We start from the raw sequence: 21,156 nt of genomic DNA, 5'->3' as shown, positions 1-21,156 counted from the left end.
TTATTATTATTATTATTATTATTATTATTATTATTATTATTATTATTATTATTATTATTATTATTATTATTATTATTATTATTATCTTTCGATTTATTGCCCGCCACTCCCTTACGGCTCGTGGCGGGTTACAACATTTTAAAACCCCCAATAAAATCCATTAAAAACCCTCAGCAACAATTACAATATAACATTATCGGTTAGCAAGCTAACCTGGCAAGATAGGCTAATCAACCTCCCCCTCCTACTACAAGCAGGTGGAGAGGGGATACTGATGGTACTAATCCCCAATCTCAATCCCAGGTCCCGGGTCCCTGGGGGGGGCATAGATGTTAGCCTCGTCCTCAACCGTAAACCTGGCGGAAGAGCTCCGTCTTGCAGGCCCTGCGGAATGATGGAAGATCTCGCAGGGCCCGCAGCTCTCAATCAGTGGTATCAACAGAAGAAAACTGGGGACCTTTCCAAGGCAAAATCTTTATACAGCTGTCACTGTACCTTTATACAGCTGTCGCTGTATAAATATAAAAGGCTAAGGCATAAGTGGGCGGGCCCACACCAGGATAGACAAGAGTTCTAGCCAGTTGGGTGAGGGCCCAATTGGAAGGCGCAAAGCACCTTCCGATCGGGCCCTCACCGGGACAGACCAGAGTTCCGGCCAGCCAGGGGGCACGAAGCCAAAGTTCTGACAGGACTCGCCCACCCAGGGGCGATCTGGAGACATCACTGCCAGTCTGCTCCTGGCCACCACAGGGAGAGGAGGTCAGTAGGGCTGCCAAGGCGGATGAGAACAGAGGCTGTGCCAGTCCTTTTCGCCCCAAGGCTGTCCTAACTGTTGTGTACAACTGTCCTTCACTTTGCCTTAAAACCCTGACAGAGCTGGCAGGAGACTGGAGAGTGCGTTCCCTCCCCCCTCCCTTCAGGTCTGCTACAAAGGAGCCTCTGACAGGCCCTGACTGAGGGGAGGGAGGCATTTCCGAGAGCAATGCAGGGGAGCCTGAGGGCATGGGTGTGGGCCTTCCTTTTGAGAGGGGGAAACTTTCCCCTTCTGCCAAACAGTTGATTGACAGGGAAGCCACAAAAAAGCCCCTTCTCACTTAAAATACTGCTCTGACTTGGGGTTAAGACACAGCCAAGCCATGTGTATTTCTTCTTTGCAACTGTCTGCAAATTTGAGGCCTACAGCACGGCACTATTCTGCAGACGAAGCTGGATGCTGTTGCGGAGGTTCTTTTGTCTCCTGTTGATAGCACTTTCCACCAGCAGCCCTATCTCCACAGGCTATTTTAGGGGGGGCTGGCTGCCAAACCCTTTCTCAGGTCAGCTCCCTTACCCGCCAAGTGTAACCTTCTTCCAAGGCAGCGCACTGTGCTTCCGCTGGATTTTCAATAACTCTTCCTATTTGTCCTGAAAAGTCCATGGCTACTAACGAGTTTTCAGACACGCTTCGCTGAAAAGGAAAATAAAAGTTAGATATTAGATCTACTGAGTTCTTCAAAATTGCCCTGGGCTAAGCCAGACGGCTAAGCCTGAAACACTAGGCAGAGCTACTGTCACTTGGCTCGGTTTGCCCTGCGGGGCACAGGCCCACCGGACACTTCCCCCATCAGTTAAATGGCCCATCTATCCCCATGGAAGACAAAAGAACATCAAATTGGGACCTCCCTGGGCCACCAATAATGTTCTTTTGTCTTTTGTGGGGACAGATATGGCATTTAAAACAGGCATTTCAAATCCTTAAAATATACTGGGTTTCTTGCACAATGCAAAAAAAAAAAGCACTTATAGTCATGTCGTCAATTCTCATTGTACAAAGTGTTCATACATGGGCACAAAGAGTAGAAAACCAAGCCTCAGTGCTTCCAAGTCCAGAAGCATCTTACAAATTTGGGGGTATGAGGTTTCAAGAGGCAAAGTTCCCTTCATCTAATAACTGACTAACAGAGTTTGACTCCCCGAAAATCTGCTACTGCAAAACAAACTGGCTGCCTCCTGAAATGCAACATTGGACTCACCTGGAGGTTTCTCCTCTTCAGTGGGGCGAAGTCATCCAGGCTGGTGAGGTCAGCAGGCCCCCAACCTTTTTACGAAGGACTGCCTCCGGGGGTGGGGAAGAGCTGGCAGCTTGGGCGCCGCACATGCGCGTTTTCGCCAGCAGGGGCGCTAACGTGCATGTGTGGCAGCTCCACGCATGCGCGTTTGTGTGCACCAGTGTGCCGGTGGCTGTGCCTGCCTCCCCCCCCTTGCAACAAGAAGCTAGCCGGTCTGTGAGCAAAGTGGCTGCTTTGGCGGCCACTTCGCTCGCGGCGTGGTGAGCTTCTCGCTGCATGGGGGGGGGAGAGGCAGGTGCGGCTGGCGGCAGCCCATTACCGAGGGCTTTGCGGCCCGGTACTGGGCTGTGGACCGGGGGTTGACAACCCCTGGGTTAAGTCATGCCTCTGCTCGCTCAGGTAGGGCAATTGAAATGCAGATTTTTGCAGGGGCCCATCTGAGCCCAGGAGCTTGACTCTCCAGTTCTTCCCAAGCCTTGTTGTGTTTTTGTCAAGTAAGTATTGAATTCATAGTTGTCTGTCTGCTAGACTCTGTGTCTAATTCCAAGATTAAACAAATAAGTCTCTCAAGGGTGGGATATGGATGACTTCGCCCCACTGAAGAGAAGAAACCTTCAGGTGAGTCTAATGTTTCATTCTCCTTCAGTGGGGCTGAAGTCATCCAGGCTGGTTAGCTGTGCCAGAGCTATCCCTTGGGTGGGAATAATCCTTCGTCTTAGCCTTGTGTGGCTGTTGCAGGACTCGGCGCCCGAAATTCACCTCCAGGGAATCTGTCTGGTCAATGCAATAATGCTGGACGAAAGTGGAAAAGGAAAACCACGTTGCCACTCTGCATATTTCTGCTACCCAAGTCCTGTTAGGAAAGGCTGCAGATGTTGCTGCTGTCCTAGTAGAGTGCGCCAGGATACTTTCTAGAGGACTCTTTCCTTGTATCATGTAGGCCTCGATGATGCACCATGTGACCCAGTAGGCAATGGCGGAAGGGGATGCCTTCTTGCCCCTGCTGGTCGCACCATGCGACACAAAGAGGGCGTCCTGAAATCTGTTGTCCTCTTTAGACAGATGTGCAAGGCCCTGTGCACGTCCAGCTTGTGACGTTTCTTTTCGGTTTGGTTGGCAGGGTTGTTGTGGTATGCTGGAAATACCACTGTTTGTTCCAGGTGGAATCGGGAAGATACCTCAGGGATAAAACTAGGGTCGGTGCGAAGCATTACTGCGTTCTTCTTGAAGCAGCAAAGTTCCTTCCTAGATGAAACTGCGGCTAGCTCTGATACGCGCCTGGCCGAGGTGATGGCAACTAGGAATACCACCTTCCATGTGAGGAAACGGAGTCCCGCTTGTCTTAGAGGTTTGAACGGTGGTCCGGTCAAGGCACGAGAACCATAGGAAGGCTCCACGTAGGAAACCGATGTTGGACTGGTGGGTCTAATTGTTGTGCCCCTTTTAGGAAACGACGGACGTATGCGTTGGTGAGCACGATCTTGACCCAGTATTGCATTCAGAGCCGTCACTTGTCGTTGCAGCGTTCCCGCCCGCAGACTGTTTCCTGCCCTCCTACAGGAACGTGGTCAAATTTGTGACAGAGGGTTTGGTGGGGTCCACCCCTTGATTGATGGCCCATCTTCAAAAGTTTTTTTTTTTAAGTATGATTGTATATTTTTCTTGACCTTCTGGCATGTATCATGATGTCGATAACCTCTGCTAGAAGGTCCAAGTGTTGTATAGACCGCCTCTCGGGGTCTGGAACTGGGCCCTGCAGTAGAAGGTCCTTGTGAGCTGGAAGCAGCCAGGGTGTGGTCTGTGACATCCGAACTAGTTCCGGAAAAACCACGGGCATCTTGGCCAGCGCGGTGCTACCACCATCTGTTCGTATCCTGTGTAGTAGCCTGCCTACAACCGGAAGCAGTGGAAAGGCATACAGGATGCCCCGTGGCCAAGGGCAGGTGAGGGCATCCTCCCCTTCAGGTGAGGAATCGCTGTGTTTGGGTGTTGAGTGGCGTTGCCATGACGTCCATGATGGGCTGGCCGAACCTGGCCACTCCCTGTGGAAACACTTCTCGGTTCAGGCTCCCCTCCCCTGGGTCTCCTCATGGTGGCTCAGCCAGTCTGCTTGTTGGTCGGTGAGTCCCTTCGGGTGCTCGGCTCTGAGACTGGCCAAGTGCCGCTCCGCCCACCTCAAGTGCAGCTGTGCCTCGAGAGACAGGGAGTGCGACTAAGTAGCTGCTCGTCTGTTGATGTGAGCCTTTGTGGCCATGTTGTCTGTGCGCACCAGAACGTGTGTGCCCTGTAGCAATGGCTGAAAATGTTGGAGAGCTCGACGGACCGCCCGGAGCTCCATCCAGTTGATGCTGTGTGTACTCTCCGCCTAGGACCAGTGTCCCTGGGCTGACTGGTTCCAGCAATGGGCTCCCCAGCCCCTTTGGCTGGCATCCGTCGTAATGATGATCTGCTTTGAAGGGAAAGGGGCGTTCCCAGCCAAAGATGTTGCGGTGACAGCCACCACTGACGCTCTCTATGTGGTTGGGCACGATCAGGGACTTGTTCCGTTGTTTGGCTATGGGACGCTAGTAAGGCAGCAGCAGCCACTGTAGGTGCCGAGAATGGAACCATGTCTATGGTTGGAACCATAAGGCCGCCGTGTATGGTGGCCAGAGGATCTGTTGCTCACAATGTTGGCCCCGAGACTCTGACATTTGGCCCACTTGTCTTCTGGGAGGAAGACCTGTGCCAGGTGAGTGCGGATCCTTGCTCCCAGATGTACTATGTCTGATGTTGGGGTCAGGTGACTTTTGTCTTCATTGACCAGGAAGCCAGTGACGGGTGCGGGCGGTGCTGGCCTCCGCTGATCTCGGATCCTTGTCTCTGAGAAGTAGATCGTTCAAATACGGGTAAATGTGAGTTTGCCACCAGGGTGACCGTGACCGTGACCGTGAACACCCTGGGTGCAAAGGAGAGGCCGAAAGGGAGCGCCGTTTGCTGGAAATGTCTGTCCTGGTGACAGAAGCGAAGGTATTTCCTGGAATCAGGAGGTATTGGAATGTGCAGATATGCTTCTCGGAGATTCCGGGAGGTGAATAGGTCTCCCTGTTGTAGCACCTGGAGAATGTGGTGACCCACCTGGTGAGGCCTTTGAGATTTAGTACGGTGCACCAGTCGTCAGACTTCTTTGACACACAAAAGGCACAGAATGCACTCCTGAGAAGCGCTGAGAGTGTGGAACCTCCTTGATGGTGGAGATGTCAGCCAGATGCTGAATGGCTTGCGCTAACAGTCTTTTCCTTCCTTTTAGTTTGGAGGCAGGGGACTGGACAAAATGGTCCAGAGGCCTGGCCATGAATTCTACCCAATACCCCCAGAGATGATATCCAGAACCCACTAATCGGCGGTGGAGTGGCTCCACTCCTTGTGTAAGGATCGGCGCCTGCACCCCCCCCCAGGTAGTCAGGCAGGGTGTTTTCTGGATTGTTGACCCTTGTCTTGGCGGAAAGGTTGACTGTGTCATTGGTTGAATTTTGGCCTGATCCTGAAAGACTGGAAGCTCCTGAACTCACTGGAATCCCTTGGTCTTCCCGAGGAGCGGTAAGGACAAAAGCAGTGGTCCCCAACCTGCGGGCCGCGGCCCGGCGCCGGGCCGCAAAGGCCAAGGCGCCGGGCCGCGGCTCCCTCTCCCCGCCCCCCCCGCAGTAAAAAAACCCCGCAGTAAAAAACCCGGGAAGCTACTTACTGCGGGAGGGCGGGGAGAGGGAATCAGGGCCGGCTGTGCCCGTGCAGGCCGCGCCCGCGCGGTCCGCGGGTGCGGCCCGATCCACGGGCGCGGCTTGCGGGCGCGGCCGGGCGCGGCTCGCGGGCGCGGCCCGATCCGCGGGGTGCGGCCCACGGGCGCGGCCGGGCGCGGCTCGCGGGCGCGGGCCGATCCGTGGGCGTGGCTCGCGGGCACGGCCCGATCCGCGGGCGCGGCCCACGGGCGCGGCCGGGCGCGGCCGTGGCCCAAAGCGTGGGCGTGGCCGCGGGCCCTGCGGGCGCGGCCCGATGCCCTGCCGGTCCCCAGCCTAATAAAGGTTGGGGACCACTGGACAAAAGGACTGGACCTTGTACTGAAAACCGCGTCCCGGTTGGCAGCATGGGAGGCTGGCATCGCCCTCTTCTTTTTCTTGGTCTCCACCAAGACCTTGTCTAAATAGACTCACCAAACAGAAAACGACCAGAGAACTCAGATGTTGACAGCGTGTTCTTGGATGTGTGGTCTACTCTCCAGTGCTTGAGCCAGATGTTGCGATGCACAGCAACGTTGGCCACCTGTGCCCTGGCACAGAATTGGACAGCATCCTGTGAGGCATCTGTGGTGAATTCCGCCGCCCGCTTAATCTCGGTAATTGCCTGTCTGGTGGAAGGCGTCGCAATTTCAGGTGATTTGAGCATGTCGTTGGTCCAGACGATAATAGCTCTGGTGAAATTTGACAGTGCAGTGGGGGCCCTGATTGCCACAGGAGAAGCCTCCTAATTTTTCTTGAGGGCATCCTCATTCTTTGATGGGATTATCCCCATCCTATCCTGTCTGGATAGAGGTGCCCCCCCTCCGGCCGTTTCCAGTCTCGCCTCCTCCTCATCTGAGGAGTGCTCATCCCTTTAATCTTGGCACATGGCTGCGTTCTGGCTGTGTGCCTGATGGTGGGCACTGTGAATGGTGCCCCCTTGAGGAGGTGCCGGTCTATTCCGGATCCTAGCCCTTCTGGCCTGGAATCGCCTCCACTGAAGGAAGTCAGGGAACATCTGTTCCTCCAAGTTAAAACCCCCCTCAAAGTCCTGCTGATGTGGCGCTGGGCAGCTGCTTTGCCCCCTCCCCCTCTCCTCATAAGGAACAGGGTCTGCGGCGCTTTTCTCCTCTGCCGCCCGGGCGTGCTCCTCCCACTCATAGTGACTCACAGCCGCAACTGAACTGAGTGGCCCGGGTGACCAGGGGGACATGGCAGTGGCCTGCATGGGTGGCGCCATCTTGGGAGCTCAGGAGCTCTGAGCCCAGGCCTGGACGGGCCTTCTGCCTGGAGTTCTGGGCTGTTCCTATTGGGGGCAATGGCTCTAGCCCACAAATCAGGCCACGCGTTTGGGGCTTGTCGCTCACCAACGGGCTCACTGTCCCCGGATGACTACCGCAACGCTCCGTCGGGTCGGCCTCCTGGGCTGTAGCGGCGGCTGCGGCTGCATGAAGCGCGCTCTCCGGAGCTCCGGAGCGCCATGATTGGGCTCACGGATCATGTGAGCGGCCGCAGCCTCTGAAGCGCACCCTCCGGAGCCCCGGAGCATTTGGCGCTCTGTTTGGAGCAGCTCTCTGGCGGCGGCGGCTGGGCTTGCTTCTTCTCCTTGGCTGTAGGCTGGAGTGCCGTCTCACCCGTGCCCTCTCTTGCTTCTTTTTCCTGCCGGCCTCCTGGCAACTGCCGGTGCCAAGTCTGCCATTGTGCCGAGGAGGAGCGGGACTCCAGAGCCCCGGTCCGCTCCTCCAGGGTCGTGGTCCTCTGCTGGCGGTTAAACTCCTTGACGGGAGCCAGCTCTTCTGAAGCCGGGGGACCAGCAACGGCTCCGCCAGACTTGCTTGAGGAAGCCATGTGCGTCGCTAAGAAGAAGGGGTCTGCTAAATAGCTGGTAAATAGCTCAAATTTCCCTCGGGATTGCTGCCTTCCGCTCTCAGCCTCTTGAGAGTTGTGCTGGTTTCTTCCTCTTCTTTTCTTTCCTTTAAGAAAAAATTTAAATTGTGTGCTATTTTGCTCTGGAGCAGGGCTTGGGAGCTCCTACCTAAGCAATAGGGCACTCGAGACTGGAGAGTCAAGCTCCTGGGCTCCGATGGGCCCCTGCAAAAATCTGCATTTCAATTGCCCTACCCGAGCGAGCAGAGGCACGGCCTAACCAATCTAGATGACTTCAGCCCCACTGAAGGAGAACGGTCTTCATCGCTTTCAGACATCTTCATTCCCCACAGCTCAGCAGGATGTGACTCCCAAACTGTGCACTAGAAAGCAGCTTATCTAAGCTCTGAAAAAGCAGACCATAGTAGAAGTGCGAGGCTCTCTGTTGGTGATATGAATTTCACACTTACTACAGGGGTGGTGAAATGTGGAAGCATGGCTTTCCTTTGTTGTGGAATTCTGTAGTTCTGGTACAACAGCATCCCATACTGCAGACAGGAAGAGAGAAAAATGTAAATATATGGTTAAGAACGTGAGAGAAGCCATGTTGGGTCAGACCAGTGGCCCATCAAGACCAACACTCTGTAGTGCACGGTGGCCAAAACCCAGATGCCACCAGGAGGTTCAACAGCAGGGCCAGAACTCCAGAAGCCCTCCCACTGTGCCCCCCCCCCAGCACCATGAAGACAGAGCATCACTGTTCCAGACAGAGCGTGCCCTCCATACCTTGTGGCCATTCGACCTCTGCTCCAGATATTTATCTAATCCCCTCTTGAAGCTATGCTTGTTAATTACTTCTTCTTCTTCTTCTTATTATTATTAGATTTATTTCCCGCCTCTCCCAACAGGCTCGAGGCGGGTCACAACAACTAAACCCACTAAAATTCCCATTAAAACATCAAACTACTAACATGACGGCTAAAAATCCCATCCCTCCCCCAATTATCAAGGAGGTGAAGAGGAAAGGATGGGGGAGTAGCGTACACTCCAACTCCTGGGGGGGGAGCGATGTCCCTGATTCGCTGACCCCAGCCTCAACCATAGACCTGGCGGAAGAGCTCCGTTTTACAGGCCCTGCGGAAAGCTGACAAATCCCGCAGGGCCTGCAGTTCACCCCGGAGCTCATTCCACCAGGGAGGGGCCAGGACCGAAAAGGCCCTGGCCCTGGTTGAGGCTAGGCGCACTTCCTCCGGGCCGGGGACGACCAACAGATTCTCACCCGCAGAGCGTAAGGCCCTGCGGGGGGTGAAGGAGTACTTTCTGTTATCTGTTCTAAGCCTACAGCTAATTAATTTTGTTGATTCCCCACACGTTCTTGTATTGTGAAAAAGGGAGTAAAGGACTTCTTCTCGACCTTCTATCCCAGGCATAACTTCATAGACCCTGGCGTTTCTTGACAGCCCTGGAAGGGTTTCCTCCCCAAATGGCCAATGGTGGGGGTGGGGAGGGGAGGAGCCCTGGGTGGGCGTGTCCACAGCTCTGCTTCCCAACCCTAGTCTGCACAACCGTGCCACTTCTGGGGCTTCTCGGAGCCTGAACAATGTTTCAGGGGTTTCTCAATGGTAAAAAAATTGAGAGAGGCTGCTCTATCATGTCACCCCACCATCTCTGTTTCTCCAAGCTAAGAAAGTTCTCCATTCTTTAACCTTTCTTTATGGGAATGGTGTCCCAACCCGGTGATCCTTTTCTGCACCTGATGGCACTGGTGTGAACCGAAAGAGAATTCAGTTCCAAAGCAGCCACGGGATGGCCGTAACTGTGTACTGCCAGGTGCCCGCAAGGGACTTGATTACCTTGAGAAGTCGAAATGCCGTCATCCAGCAAGACCTGCCCTGCTCATCCTCCACGCACAACAATCTCAATTCTTTTGCTTCATTCCTCACTCTGTTAGGCTGCAAGACAACGGAAAAGTCTCCCAGAAAAAGTCTCCCTCGTGCAAAATGTAAATGAGCATCACAACATGACAATCTCCTATTAACGCCCTGACCTGGCTGGCCCAGACTAGCCTTCTCTTGTCTGATCCTGAAAGCTAAGCAGGGCCAGGCCTGGCAGATACTGAGACAGGGGACCCCCAAGGGGATTCTGGTTTGCCAGGAGAGGTTGGCAATAGCGAGGCACCTCCGCTGGCCTTTGGCCGCAATAAACTGGCTGGCAACTGGACAGCTTCTTCCACACAATCCCTTATGCATACTCAAACAGGTAACCCTGGTTCCCGCACTGCATGATGGTATGGAGTAGGGAACGGGGGAGTTATCTGCCTAGAGTTACCTGCGGAGCTCCTGGCCCAGCAGATATTTGAAAAGGGAACTTCTCTGCTCACACTCTTCGGCACCAACTTTCCACCAGGGGTGGGCTAGGAGGAGCAAATGGCCCTGGGAAAGAGCCCTGCCACAACGCCTATGAAGCAAGGAAGGAAGGAAGGAAGGAAGGAAGGAAGGAAGGGAGAAGTAGCTCGTCTTGTCAGCCCTGCATGTGTTGGTTGCGCACCTTCTTCCACATCCAGCTAAACCGGTGTTTCTCCTTGCCTGCTCTGCTTGGGACTTGAGCTGCCAGGTTACTGAGACAACGGTCGCCACATGTGAGGAGGAGCCAGAACAACCCCGGCATGGGGTGTCCCTCCAGGCCCTGGGCCTACTCCCAGTGACCGTAACGGGCAATCTGCCCCTCTTATGCGTGCTTGCTGGACAAAAGCAAACTCCCCCCCCCCCGCTTCAGTATTTCCTTTCCTAACCTATCATTGCCCAGGGTCAGTAGCTACAGTTATGCTACAGTTTGGCAGACAAGACCACTGTGGACAGCCACACCTGGACTCTCTTCCCTGTCTCCTTGCAGGAAGGCCATGCTTCTACAATGCACCGTGCAGAAGCGTGGCAGGAGGCACTGTCATGGCACAAGAGCACATGGTGGGTCATGTTGATACCAGCCTGGGAAGTCTGACCAAGAACATTTGGTTCCAGATGTTCAGATGTAATAGACCAGATGTAATAGACCAGGTGTTCCAATCCAATAGATCGGGGAGGTCTGGGATCTCCTTTCCCAATCTGCCCTTAAGGATGGCAGCATCTTATCCAGAATACAAGTGAAATACAACTCCAACCTATATTGTAAATGGATTTTTAAAACGCCACGAGACCTTGTAAGGAGTTTTAGTTTTCATAAGGACAGTGCTTTTGAGATTTGAACACATCCACTTTGAGATGAACACCTCCCCAAATAAAATTACCTTTATGCAAAAGCCATAATCCGTTGGCGCACTGTACATCTTCTTGCCAGCTATCAAGGAGAAGATATTGCTGTCTTCAAGGTCAGCTAACAGCTGCAGGTGCCTTGGTTCCTGTGAGAAGGTTTGACAGTGATTAAAAAGCAAACCTCAAGTCATGAAGTGTTTCCAGTCCATCTTGGAGAAGTCAAAAATGCAAACACAAGAGGGCAGTAAAAATACATTATAGATGTTGCCACTCCAACTGCCTAAAAATACAACTGCACTTCAACCATTAGATCATCCTAGTTGTCTTCAACTTATTTGGTATGCTAACCTAGCGATCCCCAACCTGTGGGCTGCGGACCACATGTGGTCCTTCGACTAATTGAAGGTGGGCCCCGAAGGACGCCTTCTCCCCCCCCTGGCCCTTTACTTCACCCCTCCGGCCCTTTACAACAGGGGTCCTCAACCCCCGGTCCGCGGCCCGGTACCGGGCCTTGAAGGCCATAGTACCGGGCTGCCAGCGGCCGCACCTGCCCCCCCCTGCAGTGAGAGGGGGGGAAAGAGGCAGGCGCGGCCGCCGGCATGCCAGCGACGCAAACGCGCACGCGCAGAGCTGCCGCAAATGCGTGTTTGCGCCCCCTCCTGGCGAAAATGCGCACGTGCGGCAGCTCTACGCATGCGCGTTAGCGCCACCTAGTGGCGAAAACACGCATGTGTGGCAACTGTGCGTGCGCATTTATGTGCAGCTGCGGCGGCCGGGCTGCCGGCTCTCTCCCACCCTTGGAGGCGGTCCCCAACTACAAGAAGGTTGGGGACCGCTACTTTACAACACACTTTGGGTGTCATTGTCTCCCCTCACTCCCAGATGGGACCATCTCGTTGCAGAGAAACAAGCTCAGGGTTCCCATTGATTTGTCATTGTCATGAGTTAAAGTGTTCCTTATGTTCATTGTTGTGGCGTGTCTGTATCTTATTTTGAAGGGATGTTTAAACATTACGAGAGTCAGAGAGCGTTAGGGCAGTGGCTGAGAGTAGAGGAGTAAACAGCCCTCCCCCACCGGGCCTCAGTAAAAGGCGTTGAGTGGTCCCCAGCGTTGAGTGGTCCCTGGTGATAAAAAAGTTGGGGACCGCTGTGCTAACCCACAAGTCCAAATTTAGTTGGCATGGTGACTCATCCTGGGGCTGGGCCAAGGCTTTTCGGCGCTCCCAGTAGTCCCCAACTTTTTTGGGGCGGGAGGGAGGCCCGGGGACCGAGGGGGGGGGGAGAGGGAGATGTAGGTGCCGGCATACCGGTGCCTCAAACCAGCAGACTGACCTCCCCACCCCGCGGCACAGAACTCGCTGCGCCAGGAGCGATCGGCTGCCTCCTGGCACAGCAAGCACCACGCTGCAGGGGGGGGAGGCGCAAGCGCCCGCAAACGGCCGCTGGCACCTGCGCCTCCTCCCCCCGCAGCACTTGCGCTGGCAGTCAGTGATCGCTCCTGGTGCAGCAAGCATATGCCGTGGGGGGGGGGGGGGGAGGCACGCCGCAGCCCGGTGGTTTGGGAGCACCGCTCTAGGCATCCTATGACCTTGGCACCCATCTAGTTCAGCTTTCTGTTTCCTACTGAAGCCAACCAAATATTTTTGGGAAATCGACAAACACTGCACAAAGGGCCCAGGTGCAAGCAAGTGGTATGACTTTCCATATGGAGCTTCCATTCCAGCCTCTGACCATTTTTTGCTCCCTCTAATCCCCTCAGTGAGTCTAAGAAACTTTAGTAACTATCATGACATGTTTTACTTGATCCGCATGAATTTGGGATGAAGAAAATTACCGACGAATGTTTGATGTGGCAGACGCTGTTTCCAGGGCCAGCTTTTGCTTTCCAAGATACCAAAGAGAAAAATGGAACGAAGGGTGGTGGCCATTAGGGTGGGCTGGCCCCCAACTCATTTTGAGAGGTCTGCGATCCCCTTTTGGTTCCCAACTCAGAGGTTGAAAAACACAGGAGTGGCCAATCTGTGATTCTCTGTATGTCCGTGGACTACAATTCCATAACCCCCTGCCAGCACTCATGGTAATTGTAGTCTACAGACATCCAGAAACTCACAGTTTGGCTATAAAAGAAAACAAACCCAACCAACTGACCTTGTACAGTACAGACAGCAATTCCCTGCCAAAGAGGTGTCAAGATTCTTATGTTAGGCTCATAATCAACACTTCCAAAATCTGACCTATGGCTCTGGGCAGTTTACAGAAAACATTTTGGAACATTTACATGGAACAGTATCAGTATCAATAGAACAATATAACAACAATAACATACCAACTAGAACAGTATTTCAACAACAATAACTATGACACTCCCTCGGCAGGTTCGACCTCTCAGTCGGGAGGGGGGGAACCTGTAGATGTTATGGGTCGGTCGTCCTCAAGCAAATGCCTGGTGGAGGAGCTCCCTTTTGCAGGCCCTGCGGAACTGTGGAAGTTTGGGCAGGGCTCTGATCTCCTCAGCGAGCTCCTTCCACCAGGTGGGGGCCAAGACTGAGAAGGCCCTGGCCCTTGTTGAGGTCCAACGTGCCTCTTTAGGGCCAGGGATCCGCAGCCAGTTGGAGGTGGCGGAGTGTAGAGCTCTTCTGGGGGTATAGGCAGGGAGGTGGCCTCTCAGATACACTGGGCCCAGACCGCGTATGGCCTTAAAGGTGATTACCAAAACCTTAAGCTTAATCCGGAAGTCAACTGGGAACCAGCCGAGTTCTTGGAGTACTGGCTGGATGTGAGATCTCCATAGTGAGAATCCTGGACACAGCGTTTGGCACCAGTTGTAGTTTCCGGATCAAGGATAAGGGCAGGCCTGCGTAGAGCGAGTTGCAGAAGTCCAGTCTAGAGGTGACCATCGCATGGATGACTGTGCCTAGGTGCTCTGGTTCCAGGTAGGGCGCTAGAAGTTTGGCTTGGCGGAGGTGGTAAAACGCCAGCCGTGCTACCTTTGTGACCTGGGCTTCCACTGTAAGGGGATCCAGGATCACGCCCAGGTTCCTGGCAGAGTCTGTTGGTGAGAGCTGCACACCATCCAGGATGGGCAGGCACGCTTCCTCCCATGGTCCCTTCCTACCCAAACACAGGACCTCCGTCTTTGCAGGATTGAGCTTCAGACGACTCTGCTTGATCCATTTTGTCACTGCTTCCAGGCATCTGGCTAAAGATTCTGGGGGGGAGTCAGGGCAGTCATCCATCAGGAGGAAGAGCTGGGTGTCATCTGCGTATTGGTGGCAACCCAGCCCAAACCTCCGCACCAGCTGAGCAAGAGGGCGCATGAAGATATTAAATAGGATAGGAGAGAGCACTGCTCCTTGTGGGACTCCACATGTGAGTTGGTGACAGCTAGATACTATCTCTCCTATTGCTACCCTCTGTCCGCGACCCTGGAGGAAGGAGATCAGCCATTTGAGGGCTGTCCCCCGTATCCCAGCGTCGGCAAGGCGGTGAGCTAGGAGCTCATGATCGACTGTGTCAAACGCTGCCGACAGGTCTAATAGTATCAGCAGCGCTGACCCGCCTCGGTCCAGTTGGCGGCAGAGGTCATCCGTCAGGGCGACTAGCTCTGTCTCCACCCCATGGCCAGGCCAGAAGCCCGACTGAAATGGGTCAAAGGCTGAAGTTTCCTCCAGGAATGCTGATATTTGGTCCGCAGCAGCCCTTTCAACCAACTTCCCCAGAAACGCCAGATGCGAGACGGGCGGTAGTTGTCAGGCTCCTGCGTAGCCAAGGATGGTTTTTTGAGCAAGGGGCGTACCACTGCCTCTTTTAATCCCTCCGGGAATTCTCCCGTTGAAAGGGAGAGGTTGATTATTTCCCGGAGGGGGGCTCCTGTTCTTATGTTTGTTGTTTTTAGAAGGCTTCTGCTATATGAATCTCACTCAGAGCACATCTGATTTCTTACTCTTCAGATTTCAGCTCGGATGGGCTAGTCTCTGTTGTGGATACTTTTCCTTGGGAAAGCTGTTTAGCTGGCACTCTGCAAATCACGAAAACTTTGCTATCTGAAAAAGATTTTAATTTTGATTGTATCACATTATCAACCAGGAGTCCAATCATTAAATCCACTTAACAAGCTGGATTACATGATCTATGAGCATAAGATCTTTGCCCTATGCCACTCCTGACTTTGGGGAAGTTGATTCCTTTCAATGGGAGATGCCAAAGATTGAACCTGGGGCCTCATTCTTTCAACTGGAGGTGCAAAAGATTGAAGTTAGGTCCTTGTCCTTTCATCTGGAGATACCGAAAATTGAACCTGGGACCTCAGCCTTTCACCTGGAGATGCCAAGGGCTGAACCTGGGACCTTCTGCCTGCCGAGCAAGCGCTCTACCACTAAACCTTCCCATAAATGAGTATTCGGCCTTTGCTGAGCAAGACTTTTGGTCTGTCTAATCCTTTCAACTGTCGGTGAAGCCTTCTGCTTGGCATGCAGGAGCTCCACCACTGGGCCACAGCTCCTCCTCCAGAGAAAGCAGCTTCTTCACAAAGAAGGTCTTGTACAGCCCAATGTTTGATACAGTGGAAGAGAATTTCCCATTGGATTGTGCCCAGGACCATACAAAAGGCTCCCAAATAAGCAGTGGCAGCTTAGAAGTCTAAAAAAACAACCTGCAATTTCTAACCTAAATAAAATTACCTTTGAAGATCCTTTTGTGGAGCAATAGAGTCCAGACCTCCTCAGACAAACATACAGCTTCTTCCACGACTTTCTCCCCAGCTCTTTCACATGCAAGAACCCTTGAATTTCAGGACAGCTACTGGAGTTTAAAAAATTCTGTTGGAGATTAAATGAAAACACTGAATTCTACAATTACAGTAAACACATGGATGCAACAGCATTCACCAGACTTTGGCTTGGTGAAAACTCACCCATTTTATTAACGAAACACCATGTGGAATGGAGTCACAACAATCCACCATAAAAGTGGCATTTCCTGACCCAATCCCCCTCACTTACAGAAACTGACAACTAAGAAGTGGATGATTCAATGCTGCCACCACAATCTACATGACAGGATTTGTACTGACAGCGGGCTGAAACAAGGCCCACATCAACCACACAGAGAGATAAGTGTCTCCTGAAGAGACTAGTTGATTTCAAACCACATGATCACTGTGGTTAGTTGATCAAAGGTAAGCAACAAATCTCAGATTGCGCATGGTTTTGTTCTTCCCTGCCGGCCATCTTCCCTGTGGTGCTGTTCAGGCTCAGCTGTCAGCTAAGAAACCATGGTTTGTTGGACTTGTTTACATTTAACTCTGTTTTAATCAATCCACTGTTTATCACGATATCTAGGTGCAGTGCAGGCCCCTCTCACTCATTAGACGTGTGGAGATGACACCCAGGACAGGAGGACATTTAACTGGCAATCCCCAACTACAATCTCCGACAACATTCCACATGTCCACAGCAGATCATAAACACAGGACACTGGTGGAGCCAAGACTACAACACAAACAGAAGCATGCAAAAGAACATCCATTGAATTTTGGAAAAACACAGGAAAAGGGGAATATTCCTGCCATGGAGATCAGTTTGTAAGAATGGCCTGAGAATATTGAAATACAGCTCCTAGCCAGCTCCACAGCCTCAGATCTTTTATCTCCCTCTCTCTTTTTGTTGTCACCAAGCTCCATCCTCTTCTTCACGAGGCACAGGATTACGGAAGGCCTGGACCTAAGGAAACCTGGAAATGCACCTGCACAGGAAGTTGCCTTCTACTAAATCAGACCCTTTGTCATTAGTCAGCCAGTAGCTGCCTCTCCCTCTGAGGATGAGGAGGGATCAGGAGGAGCTACACCAGTGGAATACCTGTCGGAGTGGCTGGATTTAGTCAGAACCAGAAAAAGAAGACTCAGTGAATAGGGCTGGCAAGGGACAAAGGGACAGAAAGCAGTTTCTTTTACCTCCGGTGTCTCCTGAGCTGGCAGAACAACAGAGAGGAAAGGCAAGATTAACAGCTCAGAAGAGGCAGAGGAGCGCTAGGTTATTAGCATTGAATTGTTCAACCTTGGCTTGTGATACAAAGTTGTTGTAGGACCGAGAATGAGGCACAACACCTGGGTTTCAGCTAACTAGGCTGGAAAAGCGAAGATGCACAGGACAGCCAAACTGTGGAAGCAACTTTCGCAGCCGCCACTTCGGTAAACAGAGTTTTGTCTGTGCCTTGTTACTGATTGTGTTTATTTTCCAGACAGAGAACCTTCCTGAAACCCTGCCTTGGCTCTGAACCATGAATCCTTGTCCTCCTTGCTTCCTTTACCTTGGATAGAACACCGGACTCTCAGACGTGCTGTGGACTACTTTACTAATTTTGCTTTATTTACCTTAATACCTTGTAATTGCTTTTGGTCCTCCTGGAAACTCCCAGGCAGGGTAAAGGGGTCAGGCAGTGGCCTGAACTGGACACTTGATTTATTATCATTGCCTGTGTGCATTCAGAAGATGGTGTCAGCAAACACCAGGCACAGCCTTAAATGTGATGCCCTTGGTCCACCAAGGTCAGTATTGCCTATTCAGACTGGCAGTGAAGTTCCAGGGGCTCAAGCTGTGGTTATTTACATCATTTGTTGCCTAGTTCTTCTAACTGGGGATGCTGGGGATTGAACCTAGGACCTTCTACTTGCAAAGCAGAGCCTCTTCCACTGAGCCATGGCTCCTCCCAAACCGCTGTTATAGTCATACACTGAATCAGAATACTGATCCATCTAGGTCAGCTCTCCCACCGCTGGCCTTCAAAGTCAGCACGCAAGACTTAGATGCTACAAAGTCTCAGGTCTTTCATATCACTCACCACCAAATCCCTTTAACTAGAGACCCTGGAGATTGAACCTGGGACCTTCTGCATGCCAAGTGGATGTTCTTTCTCTGAGCCACACTACTGGAAGATGTGAGTTTGCCAGCCTCTAGAAGAACTGATGGCTTTACCATTGCCTAATTTTTTTATTGTCCTTTCTTTCTAAAACAGAAGCAACACCCAGCTAGAAATGTGCAATGGCAGAACACACCTACCTCATTGCACGCAACAGACTTTCAATATAAGACCGAGATTCATTTTAAAACTCGTACGTTGAACAGCATTTCTTTAGTAGACACCACTCTGAAAAAGTAACCTCTCTCCCCACCCCACAAATCTATTCCCAATCACGTGTCAGGTCCTTTGCTTCACACGGGAGAAGCACCAAGCTCAGCTAACATGCATGCTTACAATACCTGCAAAAGTTGGGACCGTGGAATACAGCCGTTGGACTGTTGACACCAAGCAACCATCTGCTCTGGAAAAAAGTTCTGTGTAGTGACCGGGGGAGGGAAAAAAAAGAGATAAAACGTTGGTCTTAAAGGGACCTTTGTTCTGTAACAACCTCCGGGTGGGCATGATCCGTTCCCCTGGGGAAATGGTTGCCGTGGCTCTACGGCGTTATATCCCCCCCCCAAGCCCCGCCTTCCTAAGGCTCCACTTTCCATGTTTTTCCCAAGTCAGACTGGGCAATCCTGGCTCTGAGGCCTAGAGAGGCCCAGCCATGGACCTCAGCCGAATGATCGAGCCACGGCCGGCAGACCCGGATTGAGGAGCTCCCTATTAATTCAGGGCTAATATAAACTGGATTATTTAAAGCCAAGGTGAATGTCAATTGCGTGCAAACTCTCAATCTGTGATCCCATTTTAAAAAAACCCTTGGACAGTGAATCTACATGAGGAAATACAAGAATGGAATACTCACCACAGGATTTTTAAAAAATTCATATTTTGCATAATTCTTCCTAAATAAAAATTTACTTTCACCTCCCATCATGGATTCAACTTGAGCAACAAGCTCATGATCCTCTAAGCACCGCTCTGTAAAGAAGAGACAAAATATTCTTTAAAAAAACAACCAAGGCTTCATTCAGAGATCACAGTCCATATTGACCGGCCTACCTGGAGACTCCAGAATCTTCATCTAGTGTCCTCAGATTTTGCAAAGGGTTATGGGCCATGCTTCCATCACGCAAGATGGCCCCCAAATCTTCTCAACTTCCCCAGGATTGGAGAGCCCTGACCCGGACAGCCCAGGCTAGCCTGATCTCATCAGATCTCAGAAGCTAAGCAGGGTTAGCTGTGGCTAGAATTTGGATGGGAGACCTCCAAGGAATACCAAGGTCACAATGCCGGACCAAACAACGACCAGCCTGTCAGGGTGCGCAGGGTCTGTGCCACGCTTCGGGTCTGCCACGTTGTTCGGTGAGGGAGACCCGGGACTAGAAGGCTTTATCAGCAGGAAACAGCGTCTCAGAACGGAGTCGGTACTCTCTCTCCCGCTCCTGGGTTCAGGGTAGTTCCTTCACTACGCCTCCAACCCCGTCTCCTCATTGACGCTTCCTTAAGTAGCCTCTCTAGCCCCTGTCTCCACCCTCCGGGCTTCTCAGGCGGACCTCGCCCTCCCGGGACCGCCCCGCCCTGGGTTTCTCCCTTGCTCTCCCCACTTGAACTGACTGCCCCCGTGCTACCGTTTCCCCCACCCCTGGCGAACTGATTCCCCACATCCCTTTATGTAAGTTTCGTATCCAAAGAGGGTCTGTCGGGATCTCTTCCTCTGGATCTCCCTTTCTTAGGTTTCCGCTCCTGTCTTCACGCTCCTTCTCCAGACCCCCCGCGCTGCCCAAACTAGTCGTTCTCGACAAAGCCGTCTCTGAACACCTCTTGCCTTGAAAACCTCACAAGGTTACCATGAATAAGTCAGCTGTGATTTGATGGCAAAAAGGGGCGCTGAGAATGTCCCAGGGTGCCCTCAGCACTCCCATATTCTGTGCCTTGCAGCAAGAATTAGCACGCAGCCCCTGTGGGAACCTCACCCATTGCTCCTCCTCGAGGAATCCCTTCTGAGGAAGCACAGGGTGGGTTTCCACAGGATGAGGCATCTAATTAGTAATGTAATAGGACTAGGATTGTACAAATATTAATAAAAATATTAAACATAACATGTAAATGAGTTAAGGATAGTATATCAGTAGAAACTGCAAGGAAAGTGACAGAGTCTTCCCAATGTGGCCTTTACAAAACAAGCCAAGGCAGGACTGAATTCTAGAGGTTATGTACGAGGGTCCATCCACTAGAGTCCCAGTTCATATGTGCATCGGTTTATTACAAACAAAATCTTTATCCCAAACAAAACGATTTTCACAAAGGACAGGAACAAACACATTATTATGTGTTTGTTATTATGAAGAAGTTGTAAGAAAACTGCAAACTGTATTGGTGAAAAAAAGGCCGGGAAAATTATGCCAAGGAATTTTTTTACATCATGACATTTTTCGAGTGTGGCAAGGGCTGTATTATGAGAATTCTTTTGGGAAACCTTACGCAGAATTCTTCGGGAAAGGGTTAGAGGGGGAAGGCTGCCTTCAGAAACATATATGTCGGAGAACAACTGCTTGACATTTTGATTTTTTTTTTTAAATAAAGGTTTCTATGATTTTGGGAGTTTTGGCAAAAAACTTTTTGCTGCTTTGCGGTTCAAAAGTGGATACACAAATTAGCCAATGCAGGTCTTTAAGAGGAGATGGAAGCCTACTGAGGTGGCTACCACGGGAGGAGGAGGAGGAGGAGGAGGAAGAGCTGGTTTTTACATCCCGCTTTCTTCTACCTTAAGAAGTTGCAAAAAGTTTTCAATCTCATAAGAATGTAAAACAAGCTACGTTGGATCAGGCCAATGGCCCATCCAGTCCAACACTCTGTGTCACACAGTGGCCAAAACCCAGGGGCCACCAGGAGGTCTCCCACCAGCAGGGCCAGATCTCCAGGAGCCGTCCCACTGCCAGGCACCAAGAAGACAGAGCATCGCTCCCCCTGACATAGGGTTCAAGCAATATCTTGTGGCCCAGGCACTGATGGACTTGCAGTCTATATGTTTATCTAATCCCCTCTTGAATATGTCTATGCTTGTAGCCACCATCGGAATGAATTCCCCTTGTGAAAAAGTACATCCTACCCTTCCTCTCCCCACAACAAAGACTGAGAGACTTCAGAGATAACTGTGACTGGTCTAAGGTCATCCAGCAAGCTTCAGGTGGAGGAATGGAGAATCAAAACCCAGTTCTCCAGATTAAGGTCCACTGCTCTTAACCATTACAGCCTGGAGTTAACATGCAGAATGTGGAAGCGAGCCCAGAGACAAAAGCGGAGAAACACTTGTTGTTAGTTTGATTTGACAAATCCATT

General features: G+C 51.8%; 1 protein-coding gene across 7 annotated transcripts in view; it reads right to left on the bottom strand.

The window, feature by feature from the left end:
- GRB10 (growth factor receptor bound protein 10) overlaps nucleotides 1-21,156 on the bottom strand; it is a 171,138-nt gene that overhangs the window by 18,464 nt on the left and 131,518 nt on the right. For all 7 annotated transcript variants that reach the window (XM_077304161.1, XM_077304159.1, XM_077304163.1 and 4 more), the window contains 7 exons: nucleotides 18,680-18,795; nucleotides 18,171-18,245; nucleotides 15,594-15,731; nucleotides 10,950-11,060; nucleotides 9,520-9,618; nucleotides 8,137-8,214; nucleotides 1,331-1,447 (listed from right to left, as the gene is read on the bottom strand). In XM_077304161.1, the coding sequence (XP_077160276.1) occupies nucleotides 1,331-1,447; nucleotides 8,137-8,214; nucleotides 9,520-9,618; nucleotides 10,950-11,060; nucleotides 15,594-15,731; nucleotides 18,171-18,245; nucleotides 18,680-18,795 (734 nt within the window). The remainder of the gene's footprint in view (nucleotides 1-1,330; nucleotides 1,448-8,136; nucleotides 8,215-9,519; nucleotides 9,619-10,949; nucleotides 11,061-15,593; nucleotides 15,732-18,170; nucleotides 18,246-18,679; nucleotides 18,796-21,156) is intronic.

The sequence above is a fragment of the Paroedura picta genome, chromosome 11, assembly GCF_049243985.1.
Source record: "Paroedura picta isolate Pp20150507F chromosome 11, Ppicta_v3.0, whole genome shotgun sequence".
NCBI classification, from domain to species: domain Eukaryota; kingdom Metazoa; phylum Chordata; class Lepidosauria; order Squamata; family Gekkonidae; genus Paroedura; species Paroedura picta.
This window is presented reverse-complemented; position numbering and strand designations above follow the sequence as displayed.